We start from the raw sequence: 25,420 nt of genomic DNA, 5'->3' as shown, positions 1-25,420 counted from the left end.
CTTTAGGAATGGCTTTTAACAAACATGAATATTCTGACATCCAGTTATGTTTGGCATTCAATTTATTTCTAAGCTCAAGAGATGGGAGAAAATTGTAGTTTTTTATGATGTCTTTAACCTTTAATATTTCTGAGTTTATCCAATTCCGGTAGTATACCGAGTTATTATTTATACACACAAATTTGTTTCCCCATAAGTATTGTTCAGCAATATCACTGAAACATTTGGGATATAAAAACTGCATATCATTGACATGTGACATTGCCTTTAAAATAGAAATATAGAAGGGGGGTATTTTGATACATTGAGGTAATTTTGTAAAATTTGAGATAAGGCAAATTGGTCCAATTTTCTCAAAATATTTTAATGGTAGGAATTTCCATTTCGCCTTCTCGTTGTCGTGTAAACGTTTAAACCACTTAACTTTAAAAGACAATACTTGCGACTTAAAATCAGTTACTCTAAGACCCCCATGTTCGTAGTCTCCATACATGGTGCTTCTTTTTATTTTATCTTTTTTATTTTTCCAAATGAACTTAAAAATAATTTTTTCAACATCTTTGATAATAGTTTCTGGTACTTCAAGAATACTAGCATTATAAATAAGCTTTGATAATGCAAGAGTTTTAACGATCGTTATTCTACCAAAAACTGTTAGATTCCTTTTCTCCCATGCAGTTAATACCTTTTTCAGTGATTCAACTTTTTCTTTATATAGATATATATATAATCACACATGAACTATATATATATATATATATATACTATATATATATATATATACTGTATATATAACAAGACATGAACCGCTTCGTATCTTTTGAATTACTTCAAAGTTACTTTCTTTATTTGGTACTAAAGATGGTGCTATGCTCTAGAAAATTACTTTTGAAGGTATATTTCTAAAGCAATTCTATTGTCGACACGCACATTATTGTTTGGTTCTTTAAAGCTGTTTAACTATTTTTTACATGATTAGAATGGCCTTGTATAAATATACTTCATCAGTATACGTTTTATTGATGAAGTATATAATTTACACAACGTCATTCATATCATGACGTTGTGTAAATATACTTCATCAAGAGGTTTTAGTTTCACATCGCTGAAAATAGATGATGATTGTTCTGTTCGCTTCAATATTTTTTTTAAAGTTTCAATAACCACAACTAGTTTCTTAACATGTACTCAACCGCAATTAATCTACATCATTTCTGGTCCGCTTCACTGCCAGAAGGATTTCCAAATCTTTTTTCAGCAGGTCATGAAACAGTTTAGTATTCTTTAAATTAATTCAAGGCTATTTCCTTAATTTACCTGCACAATACCTCAGTTTAAGTTTTTAAGTATTTATTGTTTTCTAACAAATGCAGGACAAAATGGAAGTATTTCCATAAATTCTAGCCCCGAAACCTAGACTCAGAAATACCGGGATTGTGTCCAGCGGGGAATAATTTAACTATTAGTTAAGTGTTTCTTGCTTGTGCTTTGTATGGTACTGCTACACACACATTGTTACCGCAATGCACAATACCGCAGTTTAATTGTGTATGCAATATATTAAAATCATATAGATACTTGATTTACAATGAATCCATAATCCATATGGTGGACACATTTGTTGTAATAGTAGAAGAAGCAATGTAAAATTCAAAACTGGTATATAAGAGACAGGAGACCTGGTACCACGTTATTGACTAACTATAGTATAATGCTGTTACATCTGTAACCTGGAAGAGACTGCTGTCAAAAGTTAATATATTTTATAATGTTAGTCAAAAGTGCTACCAGGTTCTAATTATATGATTACCGTACATATTTTTCAACAAACTGATTGAAATACACCTTGACGCTGTACCATTTATCATGTATAGACAATTCATGTTCTGTAGTTTAATCCGATCTAATAAATATTTGTTACTGAGTTTGTATTATGGTATTGTTGTATTTCATCTCAAGTCAGTGTTTAACAAAATTTTATCAAACAGAAATCTAGCTAATATAGCTAAAGTAGTAAATAATTGCTGTCAATTGGATTTTATTTCCAATGTTTAAAAGTTCCAGTGTAAATGGTCCCATCCTTCACTTAAGTTGATCTCCAGAACCACTGTCTGTGTCATAATCAGGTGTTTCAGTTGCATTCTAATATCTCTAATCATTATTAGATTCGACCATATCNNAGTCCATTTGGGAACCAGGGCTGCTGTCTGGGCTTATGTACAGGATAAAGTTGCTGTCATTGGTACTTATGTTACCCCCAGTGTATAATAGTGCCAAAAAAAAAATCATCCGTGTCTCTCTTCACATGCCATTGGGCGTGGCCTTTAATGTCACTGTTTAGGGTCAAGTATACATGAAAACATTGCTGTCATCGGTGTTTCAGCATTCTACAATGTACAAATAGTAATTCCTAGTTGGTTTCATTCATATCTCTCTTTGCCTGATTTTATCATGTTGCTACTATATAAGACCCCTGTTGGTCCCTTAGGGCTGCTGTATGGGCTTATGTACAGGATAAAGTTGCTGTCATTGGTATTTTTGTACCCCCAATGTATAATAGTTCCAATAAAAAAAAATTCATCCGTGTCTCTCTTCACATGATTAAATGTATTTGGGCGTGGCCTTTAATGTCACTGTTTAAGGTCACGTACAGGTAAAAGTTGCTGTCACATGTGACATTATAGCAAGTATCTACCTGGGAGTAATATCCAATTATTTTTATCCATGTCTCTCTCCACATGATTAAATGCATTATGTAACCCCCTATTTCATTTCCCCCAGCCCGCTTGTACAGGATATGCCCCGGCAGCAATACTGAATATTTTGTCTTGGCCCTATACTATCATGACCAGACCATCAAACCTTTTGTCTCTTTTCACATGATTAAATTTTCTGGGCTCCCGGTCTATCTGCTATGCAAAAATGTAGGCTCATTGTGTATACTGTAGCGTGTACCTAACAACGGTGGGGAAAAACTAGAAGATGTAACAGCGGTATGATCTATTAACATTAACTTTGTACTCGGTAAAAAATGGGTTTATACTGAGCCGATTTTTACCATTCAAAAGTCGTTATGAGGTGCTAGTAAACGTTTATTAAGTTTTTTGGAAAGAAGCATCAGCCGAATTTGTACAATTGTTTATCAGTGTGATTAATCTGCTCAATAAACAATTTTAATTACTTTTGCAAATATAAAGATGTGGGTAACCCACATCTTTATATACGACTTTTCATAGATCTCGACCTGCTATGTTTCTTATCAGAAAACTTTAATAACAATTGTTTCATGGCATATAACATCACATAGCTGCTGCAAAGCCCTTCCTAAAATCTGAGTCATTTACACAGTTCATTCCAATTTTCAGGCATACACTTTACAGAGGATTAGAAAGGTTCTGTACGTATAGTCGGGGTGCAAGGAACGGGCCTTTGCAAGAAGAAAAAAAAACAGACTTGATGTTGTGGTAGATTAATTTGGAGGGGATCAGGGGGCTTCCACTGGAAAGTTTTTGTTTTTATAAATGCTCGGAAATGCACTTTCCTGCCTCTGGTCACTGTGATGGGGTAGGCCTAATAGTTATTCACATATGAGTGAGAAATTTTTGAATCAGTCAAAATTATGCATATACACATTATGCTATAGGCCTATTCAAAAAGGGGTCTAAATTAATACTTGTTCATCATCGAAGATTCACTGTTTCATCGTCGACGATTCACTTGTTTCATCATCAACGATTCACTTGTTTCATCATCACGACCGCGAGAACGTTAAGTTCTCACATGCGCATAGGACTTTTATTGACGTCATTACGTTCTAAAAATCCTATATGTGCGGCCGCCAACAACTTTGGCTAGAAAAGTGACCTTGTTTTTTTCCGGCCCGAAACCGACCGTCTCTAAAAAAGAAAGAAAAGGAAGAATTATTTTGAATAATTTTGATTATATTAATTATCGTGGTGAAAACTTAAACAATTGCATTGGCAGTTATTGGAGGAAAGACGTGATTATATCCTTGCATCATTGATGTATAAATGTATACACGACCTAGCACCATCACGCTTTGACATTTGGTAGACATGGATACTCTACCAGATCTCCAAATACTTTAAGTGTTGTCTCACAAATTCTAAGCTATATCCATGGAAAATTCTTTTAGAATTGCTGGTACTACAGTGTGGAATAATATACCCCCTCTTATTCAACGATCAACAACTTAGACAGCTTTAAATTAAATTACAAGAAATTATTTTTACTTCTGTAGTTTTTGGATGTGATATTCGCTTTAGTCTTTATTCATTCCATTTTGTAATTTTGTGATTTTTCAAACTGATTGGACAAGTATTTTGTATTAATTGCAAACTAATTTCGAATTTTGAGGAGCTTGATAAGTTTGTTAACCGTTTTTAAGGGTTTTGTGATGTTTGTACTGTTGAACTTTCAACAAAAATAATAAAATAAAAACAAAATAATTAGAAAAATATTTAAAACATATCAAAATTTCGACGAATAAATTTTCTTTAAAGTAAAGACAAAAAATCAACCCCTGGGTAATGTGCACGTGATGATTTGAAAATAAACAAGAAAATATAGGTCATAAGTAGAAAAAATAGCGCCAAAATCGATCACTGGGTGCTTTCCGTGGTCATTCTTCAATGTGTGCTTTCACAAGCATGATGTAGGGGTTACCATGTAAACAGAACTACAAAGAAAAAAAAATCCCAAGGTTGGTGTTCTCATTAGCTCAGCTATATTTCACAAAGCAACGCAATGGAAGCTTCAAAACTTTATTATAGAAAATTGTAATGATTGCGGAGTCGTAATACATGACTTGAGGCTCATGGTAAAAGCCCATTGTTATTATAGAGGAAACACAACTAAACTTAGGTTATTTGGCAACACGTCTATTAGGTTTTATCGTCAACATTCGTACTTAATTTAACCAAAGAACATAAAAATACATTTCGATTGTCCTACAAATAATGCGAGTCATACAGGTCTCTTCATTGCCAACAGGTTCTGTCTCTGTTATTCTGATCATTGTGTTTCGCCAAGCCTTCTTTTCAAGTCATACAGTACCGTATATCATCACACCGACTTTTTTTACACCAAGTTCCGTCTCTGTGTTTTGTTCTACTCACTGTGATTCGTCAATTTTACAAAGACAATAAAATGTTGGTGTACCACAAGATGCGGAAAACGTTTAAAAATATATAAAACTGTAATTACATTGGTATAGTCGGGTCAATATAAGGTTTGACCCCCAAACAATTAATACAAAAGCTTTTTCAACGGTTTTTGATACTATTGAATGTCCGGAATAATATTATTAAAAATCTAGTAAAATCAGATACAGGAAAGGTCCGCCATATTGCATTTCAAGATGGCCGACATGCCGTGTATGGTTGTGTCATGTACCAATTGAAAGGCAATTATACACTGAATAATTGTTTTTTCACATTACACCTATATTAGAAATTCATAGGTAAGGAGTTAAACGTGACCAAATATGTTATCACTGTATCAACTTGTTGGTAACGTATATCATGGCATAGAATTGTTGGATCCAGGTCCTTCCAAAGGCACTACACTTGACCCATGTTTCTCATACCATACTATTTCGATTTCTGCCTGGCGCCGACACAGGTGGACACATATGGTCACCTAATGTTTCATTAGACTAAATATAAATATACATATTTAAACAGTTTGACATTAAACTAGCTTTCTATGACTCTCAAAGATCTGAAAAGTTTATTCTGATAGGGCTCCATTTTGAATTATGAAAATTCGCTGTATGATGGTATGAGCAGCACATGGACCAAATTTAGTGCCTTGTGAAGAACATGAATCCAACAATTCTATTTAGCCATAATATTCATTAAAAACATGTTAATACAGTGATATACAGTAAAACCATGCAACAGTGAAATTAAAACCATAACTACTTGGACCTTTATTTGAAAAGACCTTTCCAACAATACCTAACACGATGGTATTTGATGCAGTGTGACCAGCGATGGGAATCAACTTATGCTAGGACTGATTTATTTATAATTTTATTTATTGAACCTTCTTTTATGAGGGTGGCTCTTACAGCGAGGCTGACTCAAAGAGGTCCTCATAACAAATGCAAAATATATACAGTAACAACAGCAAAATACAGAAAGCACAATGATAAAATAGATTTTCGATAAAATTTAAAAACAATTGCAAAAAACAATATATGCCTATAAAAGTTATTCTCAAAACTCGATCAAATTTATCTTTAAATCAGTCTACCAGATTTGAGCGCTTTTTTAGTTTATTTTTAAAAGAGTGAAAAACTGATGGGAAATTATGCTAAATTTAAAAATTGCAATAAGCACCCCCTCAGGGGCAAGAGCCCCCTCCCGTGCAGAGGGAAGATCCCCTTATAAACTTCCCTCTCTCACAATAAAAGCAAATCACGGTCACATAGTTAAAGCACCTCAAATTACCTTATTTTGCCAGCTGGCGCTCAATGGGTGGCGCCAGGATTTGCCCGACGGGTGGGAGGGGTGACGTCTCCGACGGGGAGAGGGGGGTAATGTCCCCGACGAAGAAAGTGAGCGTGGTCGGGCGTTACCCAAACCAGCGTTCCCTGGGGCCCCGAAAATATGAAAAATTTGGGGTTTTCAATGGCTTATTTAATCGATTTTAGAGTCTACCAATATGCGACTTGAAAGGCATTAAGCAAGTCTCACACCCTGTAAAAAGATATTTTTGCTTCCCGAAGAATTTTTGTTTTTTATTTCTTCCCGCAGGAATGATCCTTGTGACCGGCGGAGGGAGGTGGGGGGGGGGGAGAGTGTGTAGCCACTCGGAATCCACTTTTTATATAGTCCAATATGATATAATTGTATTTAAGGATGATGTCTAATTTATACAGAGAACAGTAAAGTACCAGACTAATATTCTCTTGCTCATAGTCATTAAATGAAAACAAACTATTATTATATATGAAGTAGGCCTATATGAAATAAATTACAGAATTATGCATGCGTGGGATTAAATTCAAGAGTACTAAAGCGGTAGCCTATTTTTTCAACTTAGATAAAATACTTACAGAGAACAATAAAGTACCAGACTAATATTCCCTTCCTCAGTCATTAATGAAAACAAACTATTATTATATATGAAGTATATAAAATAAATGACAGAATTATGCATGTGTTGGATTAAATTAAGAGTGCTAAAGCGGTAGCATATTTTTTCAACTGAGCTAAAATACTGAGGAGCTGAATCGGAAAAGGCCATGTGAGCAAAAGTATTGATAGATGAAGTTGGAATTTACAACAATAATATGAGGGGACACCTTTTTTTTATCCGGAATGTTTCCTCTAATAGGGGTTCTACGATGGCCAAATATGGCACTCTTATATATATATATATATATATATATATATATATATATAAATCACAAAGAAAGGTAAATACAGTGTTCGAATAAAGGACATAATACATCGTGTAGCATAGCTCTCAACGAATGTAGTCCTGTAAATAAATTAATAAAGAAATTGTGTAATAAAATGCCTCTGGCGGGACATTACTTGATGGGATTCGAACTTGCAACCTCTCACTATCAAGGCTGTCTCTTATACACATCTAGATGTGTATAAGAGACAGTATATATATATATATATATAGTACCATCATAAAGCATCAACAAATTCCTCAAAACAAATTTTTTATCACAAACTTTTAATATAGTTGTTCTATGGCATAACATCATTTTCGCTCTCCCATTTATACAGTTCATTAAAAAAATGTTCAAGTACCGTTGACAGAAGATTAAAAGGTTCTGTAGTCGAGGTGCAGACAAAGGCCTTGGCGTGAAGAAGAAAAAAACGACTTTGGATGATGTGGTAGATAATTTGGAGGGGACCAGTGGCCCTCCACTGGAAAGTTTTTATGTTATGATGCTCGGAAATAATAGATATTTACAAGAGAAATAGATTTTAAATATGTTTTTCCATGGTTTTTCCTGACATTCTATAGTATCAAAAACTGTTAAAAAAGCTTTTGTAGGAATTTTTGGGAGTTAGGCACCCTTTTGATATGATTTAATATTGGTTATTTGACCATTTGGTACACTCACAAAGTGTCCCCGCCCTTTAATAGGGGTGTCCCCTTAATAGGGGTTGGCGTAGTGTTAAAATATATATTTCACCTCGTTTCAAGGAAAAGGGGTGTCCCAAAGAAAGGGTTCTACAGTAGGACGCCGTTGCATACGTGTAGTCATGTGATCATTAATTTTTGTCCTAGTTCAATTCAACAACACAATAGGCCACGGATTGTGTTTTCTTCATTTTACTAATAATGTATTTTATCTGACAAATGGTCGAATTCTACTATTTAAAAAAACACAGATTTTGTATTGTTTCATCATTTTTGTAATTGTTTATTAGAAAAATAAGCAATGGTATAGGTATGGTCAGTGCAGCCAGTGCAAAACACTGGGGGCCCGAGGCTATTAATAACTTTAAAGATCTTTCTGAAATTTTAAAAGAACTCCTCAATAATATAGCATAGGTTTTAATGTGCATTACAATAGGGAAATTGTATTAAACATAATTATTGATTATTACATTACAATAATACATTACGATCAATACAAGAACAAGCCATGAAAAGTTACCACGCGAGACTCAAGTCGACTGAACTATAACATTTCAATGTGTTACTTCAATTAATTCAATTCATTGTTTATTGTCTTCATAAAAATAAACAAAATTGTCGTGGCTACACACTTGATGGTTTTCTCAGAAAATTGTCGGATATTTTCGTATCATTAAGCAAGCATATTGTGAAATCAAATTAGGATTATAATGTATATAGGCACGTGAGGATCAATAAACATAAACACCATTGATCGATACAAAAACAGGGCATTAACAAATAGGCCTACGGGTATTTGCGTCTGCTTGTACCACTGTATAACGCACCATAAACAAAATACGTTTTGAAAGCATGTTCTATATGACGCAGTGACTTTTTTGTTCGATATGTTTATGTTTGTTTAGCTATATGTCATACTTCCTGAATAGGCCTATGTTAGATTGAGTTCACTTCAAGTGGGTCGATAATTGTTCTATTGTTTTCAATTTGATACTTTATCAGTGAAATGCCTAATAGGTATTAAAGGAAGTAAAGTGCTCAGTAACCTTGAAAATATTTTCGAATATTTTATAAATATTTCTGCTGTAAATAACGTAATATCTTTAAAAAAATACATTTCACCTGGTAGAACTCAATCTGAGACACTGACACACTCTTCGCATTGCACTTCGCAGCTCTTCGCGATAATAATATGAATAAATTGATTGTTTTCATAACAAAAGCAATTATAGTAATTTTGATTACACTATAGGAAAAGAAGCCGAAGTTGCCATTTTTTCGTGAAAAAAATATTACCTGAAGCCCGCAGGGAAAATAATGGCTCATAAGGCTTCTTTAGTGTTCAAAATTACTTGATGGGATTCGAACTTGCAACCTCTCACTATCAAGGCGAGTATCATACCCATTATGCCACATAGACCTATATGATGTACGTGCAGTTCTAACCCCCAGGCACTTTCCTTCATACAACTGACTGAAGCGCTCACACATAGTGGAGCTGTGGCTAAGCTAGAATAGCTTGTCGCAGCTGGGAAAACATAGTACTGTAAATAATATTCAAATCAATTTAAGTATATTGTTTACGGTGCTACGCAGCAAACTTCATTCATTCACTCATTCGTTCATTCGTTCGTTCATTCATTCATTCATTCATTCATTCATTCATTCATTTATTAACTCACTCACTCACTCATTCATTCATGTAGTAATGTATTGATTGATTCATTTATCCATTCGTTCATTCATTTGTTCATTTAATTATTCATTGAAATATTAAGTCGATATAAGGTGGTCTGGTCTGACGTCTTGAGCAAGATTTCTTTGGAAGCAATTTAAGCCGAATTAAAATGTTTACCTTAAATATTATTTTTTTTACATTTCAATTTTAATTATACAGTTATTACATCCTTTATTCAGGTTGATGTTGACGCAAGGAAATGGGAATCGAAATTCATTAGCATTGGTAATAGACAGTACAAAAATGTCAACGTCTCTGTTTATGCTTCTACAAGGTAGGTTGCATAAAAAGGCTGACGTTTTTAAACTGGACAAGAAAATATAGCAATATTGACAATAACAATGAAAACGACAATTGTAATAAAACAGCAACGTCAATGATATTAATAATAATATGAATATAAATATTTAAAAAAAAAACCAGTGATATATTCATTGGTTTTTTTTACATGTATGTAAATTAAGTTAAATAATAATGACACTAAATTATAAATCAATTGTAAAGCACCAGTCCGATCTCTCTCTGAATAAGTATGTCAGCAGTATATTTAGTCAACAGTTTATCAGTCAATGACAGCCAGATATTCTTGTCATGGAATAGCAAATACCAAGTAGGCCTACCATGTAAGTAATGATATATTCATGCTTATAATACATGTTACATTTTAGTCTCGACATGGAGTCATCGGTGGCCATCAGCAGCGGCTTGACATTGATTATCATAGGTTATGGCTTGTTACTAGTCTACATTATGATGATGCTCGGCAAATTCAGTCTCGTGGAACATAAGGTATAATTTTGTTTAAAATAGTATTGTATTACTGTTCATTATTATTATTATTATTATTATTATTATTATTATTATTATTATTATTATTATTATTATTATTATCATATTATTATCATTATAATTGTTCATTATATCATTATATTGTTATTAAAATTATTGTTTGTATTATAATTCATATTATCATTCATATTTAGGTCATTAATGAATATCTACTCATATTATCTTTAATCAATAATTATTTATATTATTAATCTAAGTAGTAATCAAACTGAGTAATCTAGTAATTTATTGAGTATTATTATTCATCTTTATTTATTAACATTATTGTTTATATTGTTACTCATAATATTGTTATCCATGTTATTATTTGTAATTATTAAAACTTAAGGTAACAAAAAAAAAAAAAAAACACGTTGCTCTAGGTGGATTCAAGTTACGTCATACAGTGTAGGGTATGTTATCAGGCAGTATTCATGGTAATAGAGGTGTTAAAAGCCATGCAAGTCTTTTTTTGAGAGTAGGCCCTTTTGGAGTGGAAGTCTTAGTTCAACTACCATAAAACCTCGAATAAAAGCCATATGCCTTTTCCCCCCTTTTTTGGATGGGCTTGAATCTGCCACTGCTAATTCCCCAATCTGTGTGAAAAATAACAGACAAACTTTATGGGCACATACCTGCATTTATGGGTATACCAACTATTACAGTATCAAGTGCAATGAACAGTGGATATGTTACTGCTATCCCGAAATTTATCAGAAAATTGAAAACTTAAAATAAAAGGTATTTTTCTTTAAAAATGTATTGAACAGCTATATGATACCGGTATTGAATAAACGAATGTTAAAGGAGAAGTTTACCAACTCTATATAATTCTGGGAACTGATTTAGCATACTCAGTTACATAATATCCTACCCATCCCATCTTTTTGAGATGGGCTTCTTTTCGAGGCTACATTTGCAAAGTGAGTGGGGATGGGGGGGGGGGCTTCTTTTCAAAATGAATGCTGTAAATTTTGGGAATTACTAGGATACAATAATAAATAGGGCCACTGTAACATCAGCCTGTATTATGTAGTGTATTAACCAGCAATCACCTAAACTAATGTACAGTAGCCTATACGCCAAGCTTTTTATTTAAATTTATTTATTTTTTTTTTAAATTCGTGTACAGTGTATGTACTGTATCTGGAAAAGGAGCCCAGCTATCTTGAAAAGAAGCCCATGGGTTTTTTTTTTTTAGATGGGCTGCTTTTCGAGGCTACTTTCGCTAACTTAAGAGGGGACTTTAATTCGAGATGGGCTTCTTCTCGAGATTAAGCCCATTGGGCTTTTATTCGAGGTTTTACGGTATTTTGGCTGAATCTCTATTTCTCTTAACTGATCAACATGATGTTTGATCAACAACAACAACAACAACAATAATAATAATAATATTAATAATAATAATAATAATAATAACAATAATAATAGGCCTAATAATAATAATACGCCTATTAATAGGCCTGATAATAATAATAATAACAATAATAATAATAATAATAATAATAATAATAATAATAATAATAGTAATAATAATAATAATAATAATAATAATAATAATAATAATAATAATAATAATAATAATAATAATAATAATAATAATAATAATAGTAGTAGTAGTAGTATAGTAGTAGTAGTGGTAGTAGTAGTAGTAGTGTAGTAGTAGTAGTAGTAGAAGTAGTAGTAGTAGTAGTAGTGGTAGTGGTAGTGGTAGTGATAGTAATATGCCCTATGTGCCCACTGTTTATAAAACGTCATGAATGTATCATTATTCACATCTCCCAAAGGCAAAAATTTGTGTATAGGCCTATATAACAAACGAGAGGAGATAGTGTTTGTTACTTCGTTACCTCAAGTCCACAAGCTTATTCGCACAGCTATACAACTGTAGTGGACTTACATATTTATATAGTGATTCAGGCCTACTCTTATTCAGTATTAAATTTCATGCAAGCTAAATGCTGGGGCGTAGTCTGGTTTCATCCTCGGTGATGGGAGTGCAAAAATTGAAAATGTGGAACTTTTAGTAGGGCTGATTTGCCACCACGGGTGTGTGCGTCTTCATCAACAAACCTAGCCTACATCTAAGTGTATGCATTCCTTTTCGAAAACATTTATTTATTAAATGTTTATTACACTTATAGATAAATTGAAATAAATGCAAACATTATTAAAGAGAAATGATGTTTTTGCCCAAACTATGCATGATATAGGTCTTGGAATCACCGCTGAAAATCTACATAGGCCTATTCATTTTCATATTTGTTTTTTTCGGAAAGAAGTCATCGTAAACTTTGAATTAAAAAAATCTTACCTCAAATCTATCAGGTGACCTATATTCTTGTATACAAGTATTTAACGATTTAAAAATTGCAACCATAAATATTTTAATTCAGTTTTGATTTCTCAATATTGAATAAAATTGCCAAAACTTGTATTTTTTTTTTTTGTTCACGTTAAGACGGTAAACACAATAAGAATCCTAGCTAATCTAGAATAACTTGAGTATAGCATGGCCTACGCCAGTTTTTTTAAGAAGTTGCTGATAGGCAATTTTATATAACCCGGTCTTTTTATATTAATCTTAGCACTCAATAGAAAGATATCTCATGGTAAAAGTTTGTAAGGCGTTATTTTTCACAACAAAAGCCACTTCCCTGAGATAAAAAATACCTCTGTAATAACCACTAAGATTTGTACATTTCTGAGATTTTTCTTAACAACGAAAGCATTTCTAAAGTAACGAAGCCAGTGACGTAGCTGGTGATGACGGGCCCCGTGCAATATTGCCGTGCCCTTTAAGGTGAAGCCCGGAGGGACGGATACATACATGGTTTCTTTTACCCTATCGCAAATGTCCGGAGTAGGCTACATTTAGTCAGGATACTTGTAAGTGTCCTAATAAAAGGCACCAGATCAGTGACAGAGCTTTGGTGGGGTCTACCAGGTGAAACTTTTAATGTTGATACATTCTTTAACAGATATTACGTTACTACAGCAGAAATATCTATAAAATATTCTTAGAAAAAATATTCAAGGATATTGAGCACACTTTATTTCATTTAGGACCTATTGGACATTTTATGAGTTTGTCATAAATATAATAGGCCTATTGAGGAAAATAGAATTATCGACCTACTTGTAGTGAATTAATCTGAAACGTAGACCTATTTAAGAAAGTCGGCGCCTTATTCAAAAAAGTGAACAATATACTTAAACAAACTTTAAAACGACACGAGGGTGTCGATATTTGAATTAGTCTATAAATATGCTTCCAAGAAGTATTTTTGTAGTACATCGTTCCGTGGTACGAAGCATCGTAAATTCATGAAAGAAAGAAAAAAAGCTTTGAATGAATTCAAAAGATGAATTCAGAAATTCATGGCTTGTTTTCGTATCAATCAATGGTGTCAAATCTGTATTGATCCCCGACGTCTCCGTAAACAATTAGGCCGCCATGCCACATTATAATTGGATATCACCATATATGGATGAACATGACGATGTGATACAGTCGTCGTTTCTTTTCAGTCCAACAGTAAACGATTGTATTTTACAGTACGGTATTCACCCTTGTAATACAACACACTCGACTTCCACAAACTTACAGGCATTTTGTCCCCCAGACGAAGCTGAAATTGTCTGCTTTGAGTCTGTATTCGGACTGAATTTCAAATTTACCCTCTCAAATAACGTTCAAGCATTTGTATATAACCAACCACAATAAAGCATTAGCCTATTTTTTCGAATGATCAATGTAGTAATAGGCCTAGTAGGCATACTGGATAAGCATGGAGGAATAAGTTAAAGTTAAACAAAATAAATAAATAAATACCGTAATTAAAATAAAATAAATTAATTAATTAAAAATAATAATGCAGAAAAAAGGCATATGTACACTCTGCAGGTGGAAAACGGCGCCGCGAGCAGCTCCATCAAGAGATGGATACCCGCGCCTATACAAGATGACATTATATATTATTATTATTATTATTATTATTATTATTATTATTATTATTATTATTATTATTATTATTATTATTATTATTATTATTATTATTATTATTATAATGCGCCTTAATGATGCGAAGCGCAGGCGAAGTCCTCAATTCAATTTGGAGGATAAAACGGACATATCATGAGAAAACCCCAAGCAACACATTGAAATACAGTGCAAAAACAATAAAAAGTGAGCCTAAAGTAACTTTGAAAATATATTGAAAATGCTTTTAAATACACAATCGACCAGAGTGTGAGACATAGGCCTACATAAATTATCTATATCTGTAGATCAGAGATGAGGTAACATAATAATAATTTCCTTATTCTAACCGCAGGTTTCCATAGTTGGTGACCGGTTTTTCCCTTTTTCGTTTTTGCTCAAACTTTGTTTGTAGCGACCTTGGAACTTAATGAGGCAATAAACTTATTTATTCCTTTTCGAGATACAGTGCACATACTATACATGAATTTCAAAGAAACAAAATAAATTTTAAAAAGCTTGGTGTATACATTAGTTTAGGTGATTAATGCCGGTTATTATTATTATTATTATTATTATTATTATTATTATTATTATTATTATTATTATTATTATTATTATTATTGTTATTATTATTATTGTTAGGCCTATTGTTATTATTATTATTATTATTATTATTATCATCATATTTGTTCTTAGTTTAAAAAGGTAAGGATTGTATAGCACATAATTCTGAAACAAAAATATTTACTGCAAACTTTCGAATGCTTTCTATAATAGTTTTATGTATCTCTTGGCGGTGTCCTCATGGTTGCAATGACTTGTATAGTTTCAGTAGGAATCTGTGCGATCGGGGGATTCGTATATTCCGTACTGAACTCAATCTTGCCGTTTTTGTTGCTTGGTGAGTAAAATCATGGCGCAATACCATTCCTTAATAGTATAGCTCCTTAGTATGATGTATAATCAGATCAGGGCAAGGAATATTAACCTTTACGTGAACGGATGACGTCATAATTTACTCATCTTGCGTTGCGAAGTACGTTAATTTCAGGATTTTACGTGCTTGACGTACGTTAGTTACGGGTTTGCGCATGCGTATTTCGATTTGTTTGCAAAAGGGTCGGAGCTATCGCGCTGCATATTGGGTACTAACGTTAAAGTTAAGGTTAACTACCTATTATGTTTGTGTAACCTTAGCAACATTAACTAAGGGGCGTTAATTATAGAAAGTTCCATAAGATGTTTTTTTCTATATTTTACGACGCAGGATATAGACGTTAAGACAACATACTGATTCAATTATTATTTTGGACAAAATTGTAGACTGGTAACTGATTACACCTAGGCCTACACAGAGAATCTTTATGTATTTTTATGGTAAAATTCAACATTTAGAAATTTAGAGATCTTACAAATTTGAACGTGACCTTAACTATACATGGACTCCTTGAACTTGTAAATTTCGCAAACTAAATGCATTATTTTCTTGTACGTATAGTTGATGAAGCGCACCGTATATATCAGTATTTATATACATACAGCTATATGCTATTATAGATACCTGGCCTACTAAACATTTAAATGATAAAATAAAGGGGTTTTGTTTGTAAATTTTAGAAAAAGAAATACACAAAATTATTTATGATGAATTTTAAATGATTTGATTTCGATGCGCGAGTCTAAGTATATTATTAAAACATTTCCAGGATATATGTTATACTGTAATCATTAATTGAATCGTTTTAGGTATTGGTGTAGATGACATGTTTGTTATTGTACAGGCGTGGGACAACTTGACGGCGGACGAGAAGGCAAAACCAGTGCATGAAAAGTCAGCCCTTGCTCTGAAACACGCTGTAAGTTCAATTGCTGGCTCCCGTGGATTCCTTCAATTTGGTACTTTACGGGCCAAATACCCCGAAGGGGGAAATAATTCCTAGTAAATTCTACTCCGGGGCCAAATTCCCTATGAATTTCGGATCAAAATCCCCGTGAGACCAATACAAACAACATTTTAATATTATATACCGTACAATTTTATTGATACATAAACAAAGCATACATACACCCTACCACCTCATCAATATAGAAACTTAACAGGTCTAGTACATAATTCTATAGGTATATATGATAGGCCTACTCTCACGTTGTGCGAATAGTAGTGCTAAATATAATCAGTTCGTTTTTATATATGCTTATAGGTTTTTTTTTTATAGTTTGGTAAGCAGAAATTAATTCAAGATGTTATATGCTTTGTTACAGGGTGTCTCAATCACTGTTACATCTGTCACCGACATGATAGCGTTTGCCGTTGGAGCTACCACTATTCTCCCTGGATTGCGTTCCTTCTGCGTTTACTGCGGGATTGGTATATGTTTCTTGTTTATCTTCAATATACTATTTTTTGCGTCGTTACTCGTTTTGGATGCACGTCGCATTGAAAGTAAACATGACGCTTGTATTTGCTGTTACCGTCATGGTGACGATTATCAGTCCCCGGAATGTGCCGGACGCTATCGCCTCCAGGAGTTCTTCGAGGGAATATACGCAAAAGTGCTTATAAAACTACCTGTCAAGGTTTGTATCCCATGTATGTAGCACACAGAAACACAATAGATCTACAAGAGGGTCTTTACACCTTTCAGCAGCTACGGTACACATGTTTTGTCCATGACGTTTCACAAATGGAAAACTTCATAGATCACTGTTATAGGCCCTCCCATATAAAAAAGTTGCAATGTTTTTCGGCGAATTAGCAGAAGCCGTAGGTGAAAAACAGATTTAACCTGATAGCGAAACATCTGTTGGGTTAGTAGACCTACACTTCGCCAATAGGCCTACCAAGCCCGCGAATTGTCAGTCGACGTTCGTCCCGAATCCAGCCTATAAGGGGTAGCTGTCGTAAAAAAGTTAATCACGAGTTTACTGCTTTTTATGATGTCATATATAAAAAGTAGGACAAGGTAAAATATATTTCATGAATCTCATTATAATACTGTTTTCTTTCTTCATTAATCTACCTTTGCAATATATTATAATGCTTAGGTATTCATTGTTGTACTCACTGCTGTTCTGTTCGGTTTCGGATTGTGGGGAACGTTGAAGATTGAACAAAAATTCGACTTCCTGAAGTTCGTTCCGCTAGATAGCTACGTCACTACATTCTTCGACGTCAGAGAAAAGGTGAGTAAACATTTGACTAGTTTTGTATACTCTTTTTAATTAAAACAAATTAAATAATTCAAATAATATGTAAATAATAAAACTGCTCATGGCAACACACACCGCCATCGTCTCAAATTTTGTAGTCGCGCCAGTGCCAACGCAAAACATGGTATGTCTGCGGTTAAAATATGTCCTGAATTAATTTCCACAACTTTTGTTTCTGTCTACCTCCAGTGTAGTCTTCTTCATTTGTATTTTTCTCATATCCACAGTTCTTTCCTGCTAGAGGAAGACATTCCGCTATTTACTTATCCGATGTTCGAATATTCGAGGAAAGGTCTGCAATTACGAAACTCTACGCAGACGCACGCAATAACACATACATTGACCCATTATCGTTCTCCAACTGGTACGAAGAGTACGAATCGTGGCTACAGTATAGCAAAGCAAACGACAGCGGCTTCGACGAAAGTATGAAATGGCCTATAAATGAAGAAATATTTTTAATATGGGTTCATGAATTTCTTGAAAATTCAACGATTGGAGCACAATATCAAACTGATGTTGTTTTTGATGAAAAGACATCAAAATACATTGTAAGTAGGAGCTGGAGTGAAGTACACCTTCTTAAAGTGGAATAATATTTTGTGATTATAAGATTGTATTATGATTTTGGTATTTGTTTCGATATGATGATGGTGATGATGTGATGATGATAATGATGATGATAATGATGATGGTGACGATGATTTTGATGATGAAGGCCAGTAGTGCTGTTAAATTCTAGAGCTTTATACTGCTTCTGTTGCTAATATTAGTGCTGCTGCTAATGCTGATGACGATGATGATGATGATGATAATGATAATAATAATGATGATGGTGACGATGATTTTGATGAAGGCCAGTGGTGCTGTTAAATTCTAGTGCTCTATACTGCTTCTGTTGGTAATATTAGTGCTGCTGCTGCTAATGCTGATGATGATGATGATGATGATGATGACGATTATGAAGGTCGGCCATGATGCTACTGGACTTTGTTTCGGCTGCTTCTATTGTTGCTACAATCATGCTCACGTGATTTTGATGTGATGGCAATAATGAGGAAGATGCCTATATTCACTGTCATCATCATTGATATCATCATCTTTATTACAAAGATGATGATGATATTAATGATGGTGAAAGTGATGTTAACGAAGACAGTGTTGTTGATAAACACATTTCAGGTACAAAAGACACATTAAACAAAAATATAAATTAGACGTATGAGAGATTATCAATGTTATCTAGTATTAATAATACAACCTAAATGAGATTTGTTGTTTTTTTGGGGGGGTTTTCTTTCAGTCTTCAAGAATCAGGTTCAAGCACATCGTCTTGAGTGACTCATCAGATAAAGTAAAAGCAATGGATACAATCCAAAACCTTGTAGACGAGGCAGAGTTCAGGTTCGATAACGACGCGTTTGCATTCTCCAAGCCATACTTTTACTACGAAACAAATAAGGTAACTTTTGCTGCATTCACATGGACCCGAACCCGAACCGAAATTAAGACCGTGTTTCCGATGCGATAAACACCAGCATCCGTATTTTTAAATATTGATCATATTTTCTAATTGGTTCGGTAGGCTTTCCGATAGGAAAAGTCGGATTCGGTGTGAAAGCACCTTTACTACACATTTTTATCACCACTCTCTTTTACTTATAAAGATTTTGGTGTACAGTATTGAAAACAAAATTGTCTGATTGGTGGGGTTTTATGTAGTCGAGGGTTTGAGCTCTCAGAGCGTACTTTAATATAATATCTTAAACTGTACGTAATTTATTTCTTTTATTCGAATCTTGATACGTGATACAGATCATTAAGAAAGAGCTGTGGAGGAACCTGGGCCTTGCATCGATTTGTGTCCTGCTCGTAATCTTACTACTCCTCGCAAATGGCAATGCATGCGTGTTAGTTTTCTTTTCTGTGGTATTGACACTTGTAAGTAGAACTAAAACTAATGTGCTTTATTAACTACTCAAAACACAACTTTTTAATCAATATTCTGCTTAATTCTCGTTTTTTATTAACAATGTAAAGCGCATTGAGGCTTTCAACAAAATGCGCTCAATCAATTATTATTATTATTATTATTATTATTGTTGTTGTTATTATTGTTGTTGTTATTGTTGTTGCTGCTGTTGTTACTGTTATTGTTATTATTATTATTATTATTATTATTATTATTATTATTATTATTATTATTTCGTGAATACTGGATGAACCAATATTAGCCAGCGAATTCTTGCATTACGTAATGCCGATGCATTATATATATGGCAGATTAATTTAACTTAATATACACGCCTGGGTTAGAGATTCGATTAATTATGGCGGATAAGTTCCATTAAGATCCTGCCTTATATCGGTTCATACAAGTATCTCACTAATAGACCAAAACTATCTGATATTTAAGAATACTATTTAGTGTAGTACGGTAACATAGAGTCATAGTATGTGCCTGTATCGGTACACATTGATAGTGCGCATCGTAATGTAACAACAGGTAGGGTACTGATCTTATACTGTATTAATATTAAAATATACAAATTGTCTGAATAGGTTGATGTTGCTGGCTTTATTCATCACTGGGGCCTGAGCATCGATACCGTAGTGACCGTGATGTTAATTGTATCCATCGGTATCGCTGTTGATTACTCCGCTCATATTGGCCACACTTTCATGACAGTAACGGGAACAAAGAATGGTAAGTTGTTGAAATGTTCATCTTTTGGTTGTACGACCGTCGGCCGATGAAACCATCTCCGCCCTCTGTGAGTGCACGACGCCATCTGCCGATTGTCGATGGCATATCGAGATTGTCACTAAAAACAATCCGTTGCGTGTGTATCATCGCGTTGCGTTATCCTTGAAATCGATTGCGGCGACGACGACCGGGCTTACAACCAACTCGCAAAACATTTTAAATATCATTTTAAACATACTTCTCCATTTTCTAAAAAGATTCGAAACGAAATAATCTGTTACCATGATAATATTGCTTTCGATAAGTATGCATCTATTAGCGCCTATGTTATTATAGTAGGCTTTATACAGATAGAATGGTTATTTGTTATAATTAAAAATACTGCGTTTGATCTTGATAGAACGCACGTGTAAAACCTTGGGGAACATTGGACCAGCGGTATTCAATGGCGGCTTCAGTACGTTCCTTGTGTTTATCCTTCTATCGTTATCGAACTCGTACATTTACCAGGTGTTTTTTAAGGTAAGTTCTTAATTGAAAATAAAATATCTTCAGTAGGACCATAAGCTGTGTGTAACATTGGAATTGTCAGAATGGTAGTTTATAACGGAAGTGTGTGAGGCAATATGGTATGAGAGAAAATACGCTTTGTCTTTAGAAATGAATTTAGTTATTGTATGAATGAATACTTCTACTTTGTCCCACTTCATTTGGCGAGCAGGAAATCAGTACTTCGTCCTGAGCTTTGGTAAATTAGTGTTCCTATTTGTTCCAGAATCTATGCTGTATGTGAGGCCAAAGAAAGTGAGAACTTTTCTCTCTTTCGCTTTTCTCTTTAGACATCTCTTAATCTTTATACCTCCTTGATCTTCTTAATTCCATCATCAAGAAGATCCAGATGCGGAATTAGAGTGAGGTGTGTTACAATGCATAACTGAATGTAGGTGCTGAACATTAGTGGTCTGGTTTGAAGAGTGGAATCTTATGAAGATGATAGTGCGTAATCTTGCACGACCATCTTTAATTTGTTGTAGAATTTTGGACGCGGACATAGGTTAGGAAGAGATAGCCATGATTGCTGTTACATACCACCTGTTGTCACTTTAAAAGTAGGCGTACAATTTGTGACAGAACATGTAGTGTGATAGCCAAGCACATAGAAATACACTTGGAAAAATTGCTAATTAGTAAATGTGTCAGAAGTTTACTTTTCTAGTACACTGATTTTAATAAATCAATCCTACAATTTCCAACTAATTGTTTTGTTTTCCAGGTATTTCTCTTAGTTGTAATGTTTGGATTATTCCACGGTCTTGTGTTGCTGCCGGTTCTTTTAAGTTGGATTGGACCATCTCCTTTTCCAGAGTACCGTGAACCTACTGACCCTCTATCTAAAGAAAATGAGAAACAGTGTGGTAACAAAGCGGGAGTTGACAACGGTGTGACCCATGTAGAAGTCTGTCCACCACATGCTGAGTATCATGAGCCCACCGACCTTCTCTCCAAAGAAAAAGAAAAACAATACGATACAGAAGCAGGAGTTGACAACGTTGCGTTCGACGGAGAAATCTGTCCACCAAAAGCTAATGGCGAAGCTGATGGAAATGTCTTCGATAACCAAAATAACGCCGAAACAAAAACAGTAAGGTAGTGTTCCACGTCATTTAAAAATGACTCGAAGCTCAAAATGGGGCTGTACTCATTGGCTATTTTAAACTGCCTTCGAGCACTATACCCCAAAGCAATATTTAATTGCAATAAATGCTCTGCGTGCATTCATTTTTTACTAGTATAGGAAAAACGACTATATATCTGCTTATTTCAGAATCGGTTCTAAATTGTTGTGCCTTTGTTTATCAATGCAAATTTTGTGAATTTTAATAGTAAAGAAACACTGGCTTCGGTCTCCACATAAAGGGTTAGCTTATGTTTAATAGATTGAAAATTGTTATTTCATTCTATAAAAAAATTGGTCTTGAATTAGAGGGGCCTCGAATCGGAGGGTGCACTGTACGTGTATTTTTATTCCAAAAAAAAACTTATTTAAATAACCAACATACTCAGATTAAAAATATATTGTAATAGCATACAAGGATGAAGTGTAGTATATTTTTATATAAAAATTAAAAAGGAAAAAAATAGACAACTGCATACAGTTTGTATTAATATTAATTAAAATTGGATAATACTTAAATTAAAAAAAATCAAATGAAATACCGGTACTGAACCCATATAAAATATTATATAATGTTGAAGTGGTACAGTATATTAATTTCATTGAAATTATGTAAATATCCTCTTTTGCACTGACTGTGAATAAATATCAACCTATGTGTTTTACCTTAAAAATGTTATTTAAAGTGTCTGAGTGCAAAATTGTTATGATATTAACCATTATATGAATTGCATTTCCTTAATTTTATTTTTTATATGAGAATCAAGTGTAAAAAAAACAAGAAAATAGGTGATATATCATAACATAATAGTAATGCAGTATAATTGTTATGTAGGCTATATTAATGTAATTTATGAATAAAAGTGGTGGTTGGCATACCACAAAAGAGAAAAAAATGTATGATTATGCAAAAATGTAAAACAAATATAAATAAAACAAGTATATATAAGATTTTTTGTTAAAAATTAAATTTAAAAAAAAACAACACTGAAACACATTTTAACAACTTAAAATGGACCACTGACATTGGAGATGATTTAATTTATATTTTTATTAAAACCACAATTTTTTTAAATAATAATTCGTTATTTAAATTCCTAAATGAAATTAAAAAACATGTATGCAAATTACATGGCAAATTTGTCAAAATTAAGCCATTTGCATCAGCACACTATCACTTACATATTTTTAAATAAATGTCATACAAAATGAACCATTGTTTCTATTTCTACCATATAAATTTAATACCAACGATCACAGAATAATATAATCTTTACTATTTTCTTTTAAGACAACATACACTTTGCTCTGCATTTCAGAACGTTCACATTTCACAGTTCTTATGAGTTTTGAGAACGTTATCCATCGATAATAAGAAGCTTTCGATTTGCGCAACAACGCGATGCTAGAACGGAATCACTCATGCGTGACCGTCCTACATTCTGCATACGTAGATTTGGCCAAATTGCATCCTAGAATCCACGCGACTCGCATGCGCAGATGACTTTTAGTGACATCATTAAGTTATACGTCCTACTGTTGTCATGTAACCGAAAGCTCCCTAGTAACAAGCTATAGTGCGGTAATTATGTAACATTTACATGAGCAGCTCAAACGAATATTGCCGGAGTGTCAATTACAGTGAACAACTGACCAATCAGAAAAGGGTTTGAAACATGTGGACGTCCCACAAGCACACGCTTACGTACATTTAAATTTATGTTTTGTGAGACTTTATTATCTTAGTTAGCAATATGCAAGGCGCATGGCTGAGCAGAAAATTCCATTGAGCACTGAAGCTATTCTGGAAAATTCACAATTTCTGTAGTGTATGCTCATGGAAACTTAAAAAAAATAACGTTCTCTTAATTTTATGAGCTGAATGGACGATTTACAATAATGCCAAAGAAGTATACCTCACATTTGGTCAGGCGATAGGACAGCCCAGTACAAATATACTGAGCTCACACTGTCCATGTATTAGTTGTACCATCAAAACATTCTACTTGTCACTGTCCAGAAACAAATGAGTTTGAGAGCTACATAATAGCCAATCAGGATGCCCCTCAGGATATTTGGTTTTTATCAGATATGTGGGGATTAATGCAATTTGATCATGTGAACATTATGAGAACTATCATTTTAAAGTACTGTAACCTAGTTTAAGACATTTTTTTTAAATAAATACAGGCCTACTATCAATGAAATGAAAAGCAGTTTTTCATTCCCACCTCCTGTCCTCCTCCTGTTCATACATAATATATATGTATAATTCTTACATTCTTCAAAGGAATGATTCTTACAACATATTGCACATTATTTTTGAGTTTGCTGGATTGTACTCACTGGTTTATGTGTCATTTTAGTAGTTCCTTCTTATTTGCAATTGCTATTACATTTTAATTTCTCAGTTCTATTTTGTTTTAACTTTTACAGGTTAGAAAGAAGTACTGGTAATAACCTATTTAGCCAGTTACCAGTAACTGAATAAAAAAACTGCACTCAATTGATAATTGGTCAAAAAATATTCAATAAATGATACTACCATAGTGAATACAATATATCTACAGTATATATTTAACATTATAACTTTTGATAATAATCTTTTAATGATATTTTCACCCAATTCTAAACAGTTTTTATATAATTCCATTCTTTTATTGCAACTTGAAAATTAAACTTCTTTCACTCAGAACAAATTTTAAATGTGCTTCAAGGCTTATTATGCTTGGCTCTTAATGTTTAAATGAATAATATATTATTTGTCAATACATTTGTGCAGGAAATATAATAATATATTCAGTGCAGTGCAACGCTCTGTTTAACATGAAACCAGATGGTTTGACGAAAGAATTGATCTATTTACTAAATAATTAATACAGTATATCTCTTTATTTATTTATACGAAAAATAGTCTTGTTTTTGTTAAGTACAGTGATGCTCTGTCAATGATTGATGAATACACCATCAAATTAATCAGCAAAAAATGAAACACTCTTCAACAAATGCACTATCACATACAGTAATCTATAAAAAAAAAAATCAATTTTAACATCAAACGAAAATCCCTACTCAAAAACAACTAACCCTCAGTGTCTCATCTAGAAATAGTTCACATATGCACTTCCTTAGGTACTGTAA

At 33.4% G+C, this 25,420-nt stretch overlaps 1 protein-coding gene across 1 annotated transcript in view; it reads left to right on the top strand.

The window, feature by feature from the left end:
* LOC117117003 (NPC intracellular cholesterol transporter 1-like) overlaps positions 1-22,743 on the top strand; it is a 35,949-nt gene extending 13,206 nt beyond the window's left edge. The window contains exons 2-13 of the mRNA XM_033261173.1: positions 10,054-10,148; positions 10,543-10,663; positions 15,465-15,588; positions 16,434-16,543; positions 16,950-17,264; positions 17,733-17,870; positions 18,125-18,448; positions 19,201-19,359; positions 19,713-19,838; positions 20,460-20,604; positions 21,005-21,126; positions 21,878-22,743. Of these exons, the coding sequence (XP_033117064.1) occupies positions 10,054-10,148; positions 10,543-10,663; positions 15,465-15,588; positions 16,434-16,543; positions 16,950-17,264; positions 17,733-17,870; positions 18,125-18,448; positions 19,201-19,359; positions 19,713-19,838; positions 20,460-20,604; positions 21,005-21,126; positions 21,878-22,255 (2,157 nt within the window). The 3' untranslated portion in view covers positions 22,256-22,743. The remainder of the gene's footprint in view (positions 1-10,053; positions 10,149-10,542; positions 10,664-15,464; positions 15,589-16,433; positions 16,544-16,949; positions 17,265-17,732; positions 17,871-18,124; positions 18,449-19,200; positions 19,360-19,712; positions 19,839-20,459; positions 20,605-21,004; positions 21,127-21,877) is intronic.
* The last annotated feature ends 2,677 nt before the right edge of the window (positions 22,744-25,420 follow it).

This window comes from Anneissia japonica, unplaced genomic scaffold (genome assembly GCF_011630105.1).
Source record: "Anneissia japonica isolate Jap-2015-1 unplaced genomic scaffold, ASM1163010v1 scaffold287720_len810639_cov167, whole genome shotgun sequence".
In the NCBI taxonomy this organism is placed as follows: Eukaryota; Metazoa; Echinodermata; class Crinoidea; order Comatulida; family Comatulidae; genus Anneissia; species Anneissia japonica.
The sequence above is the reverse complement of the archived record's forward strand: the minus strand, read 5'-3'. Positions and strand labels throughout refer to the sequence as shown.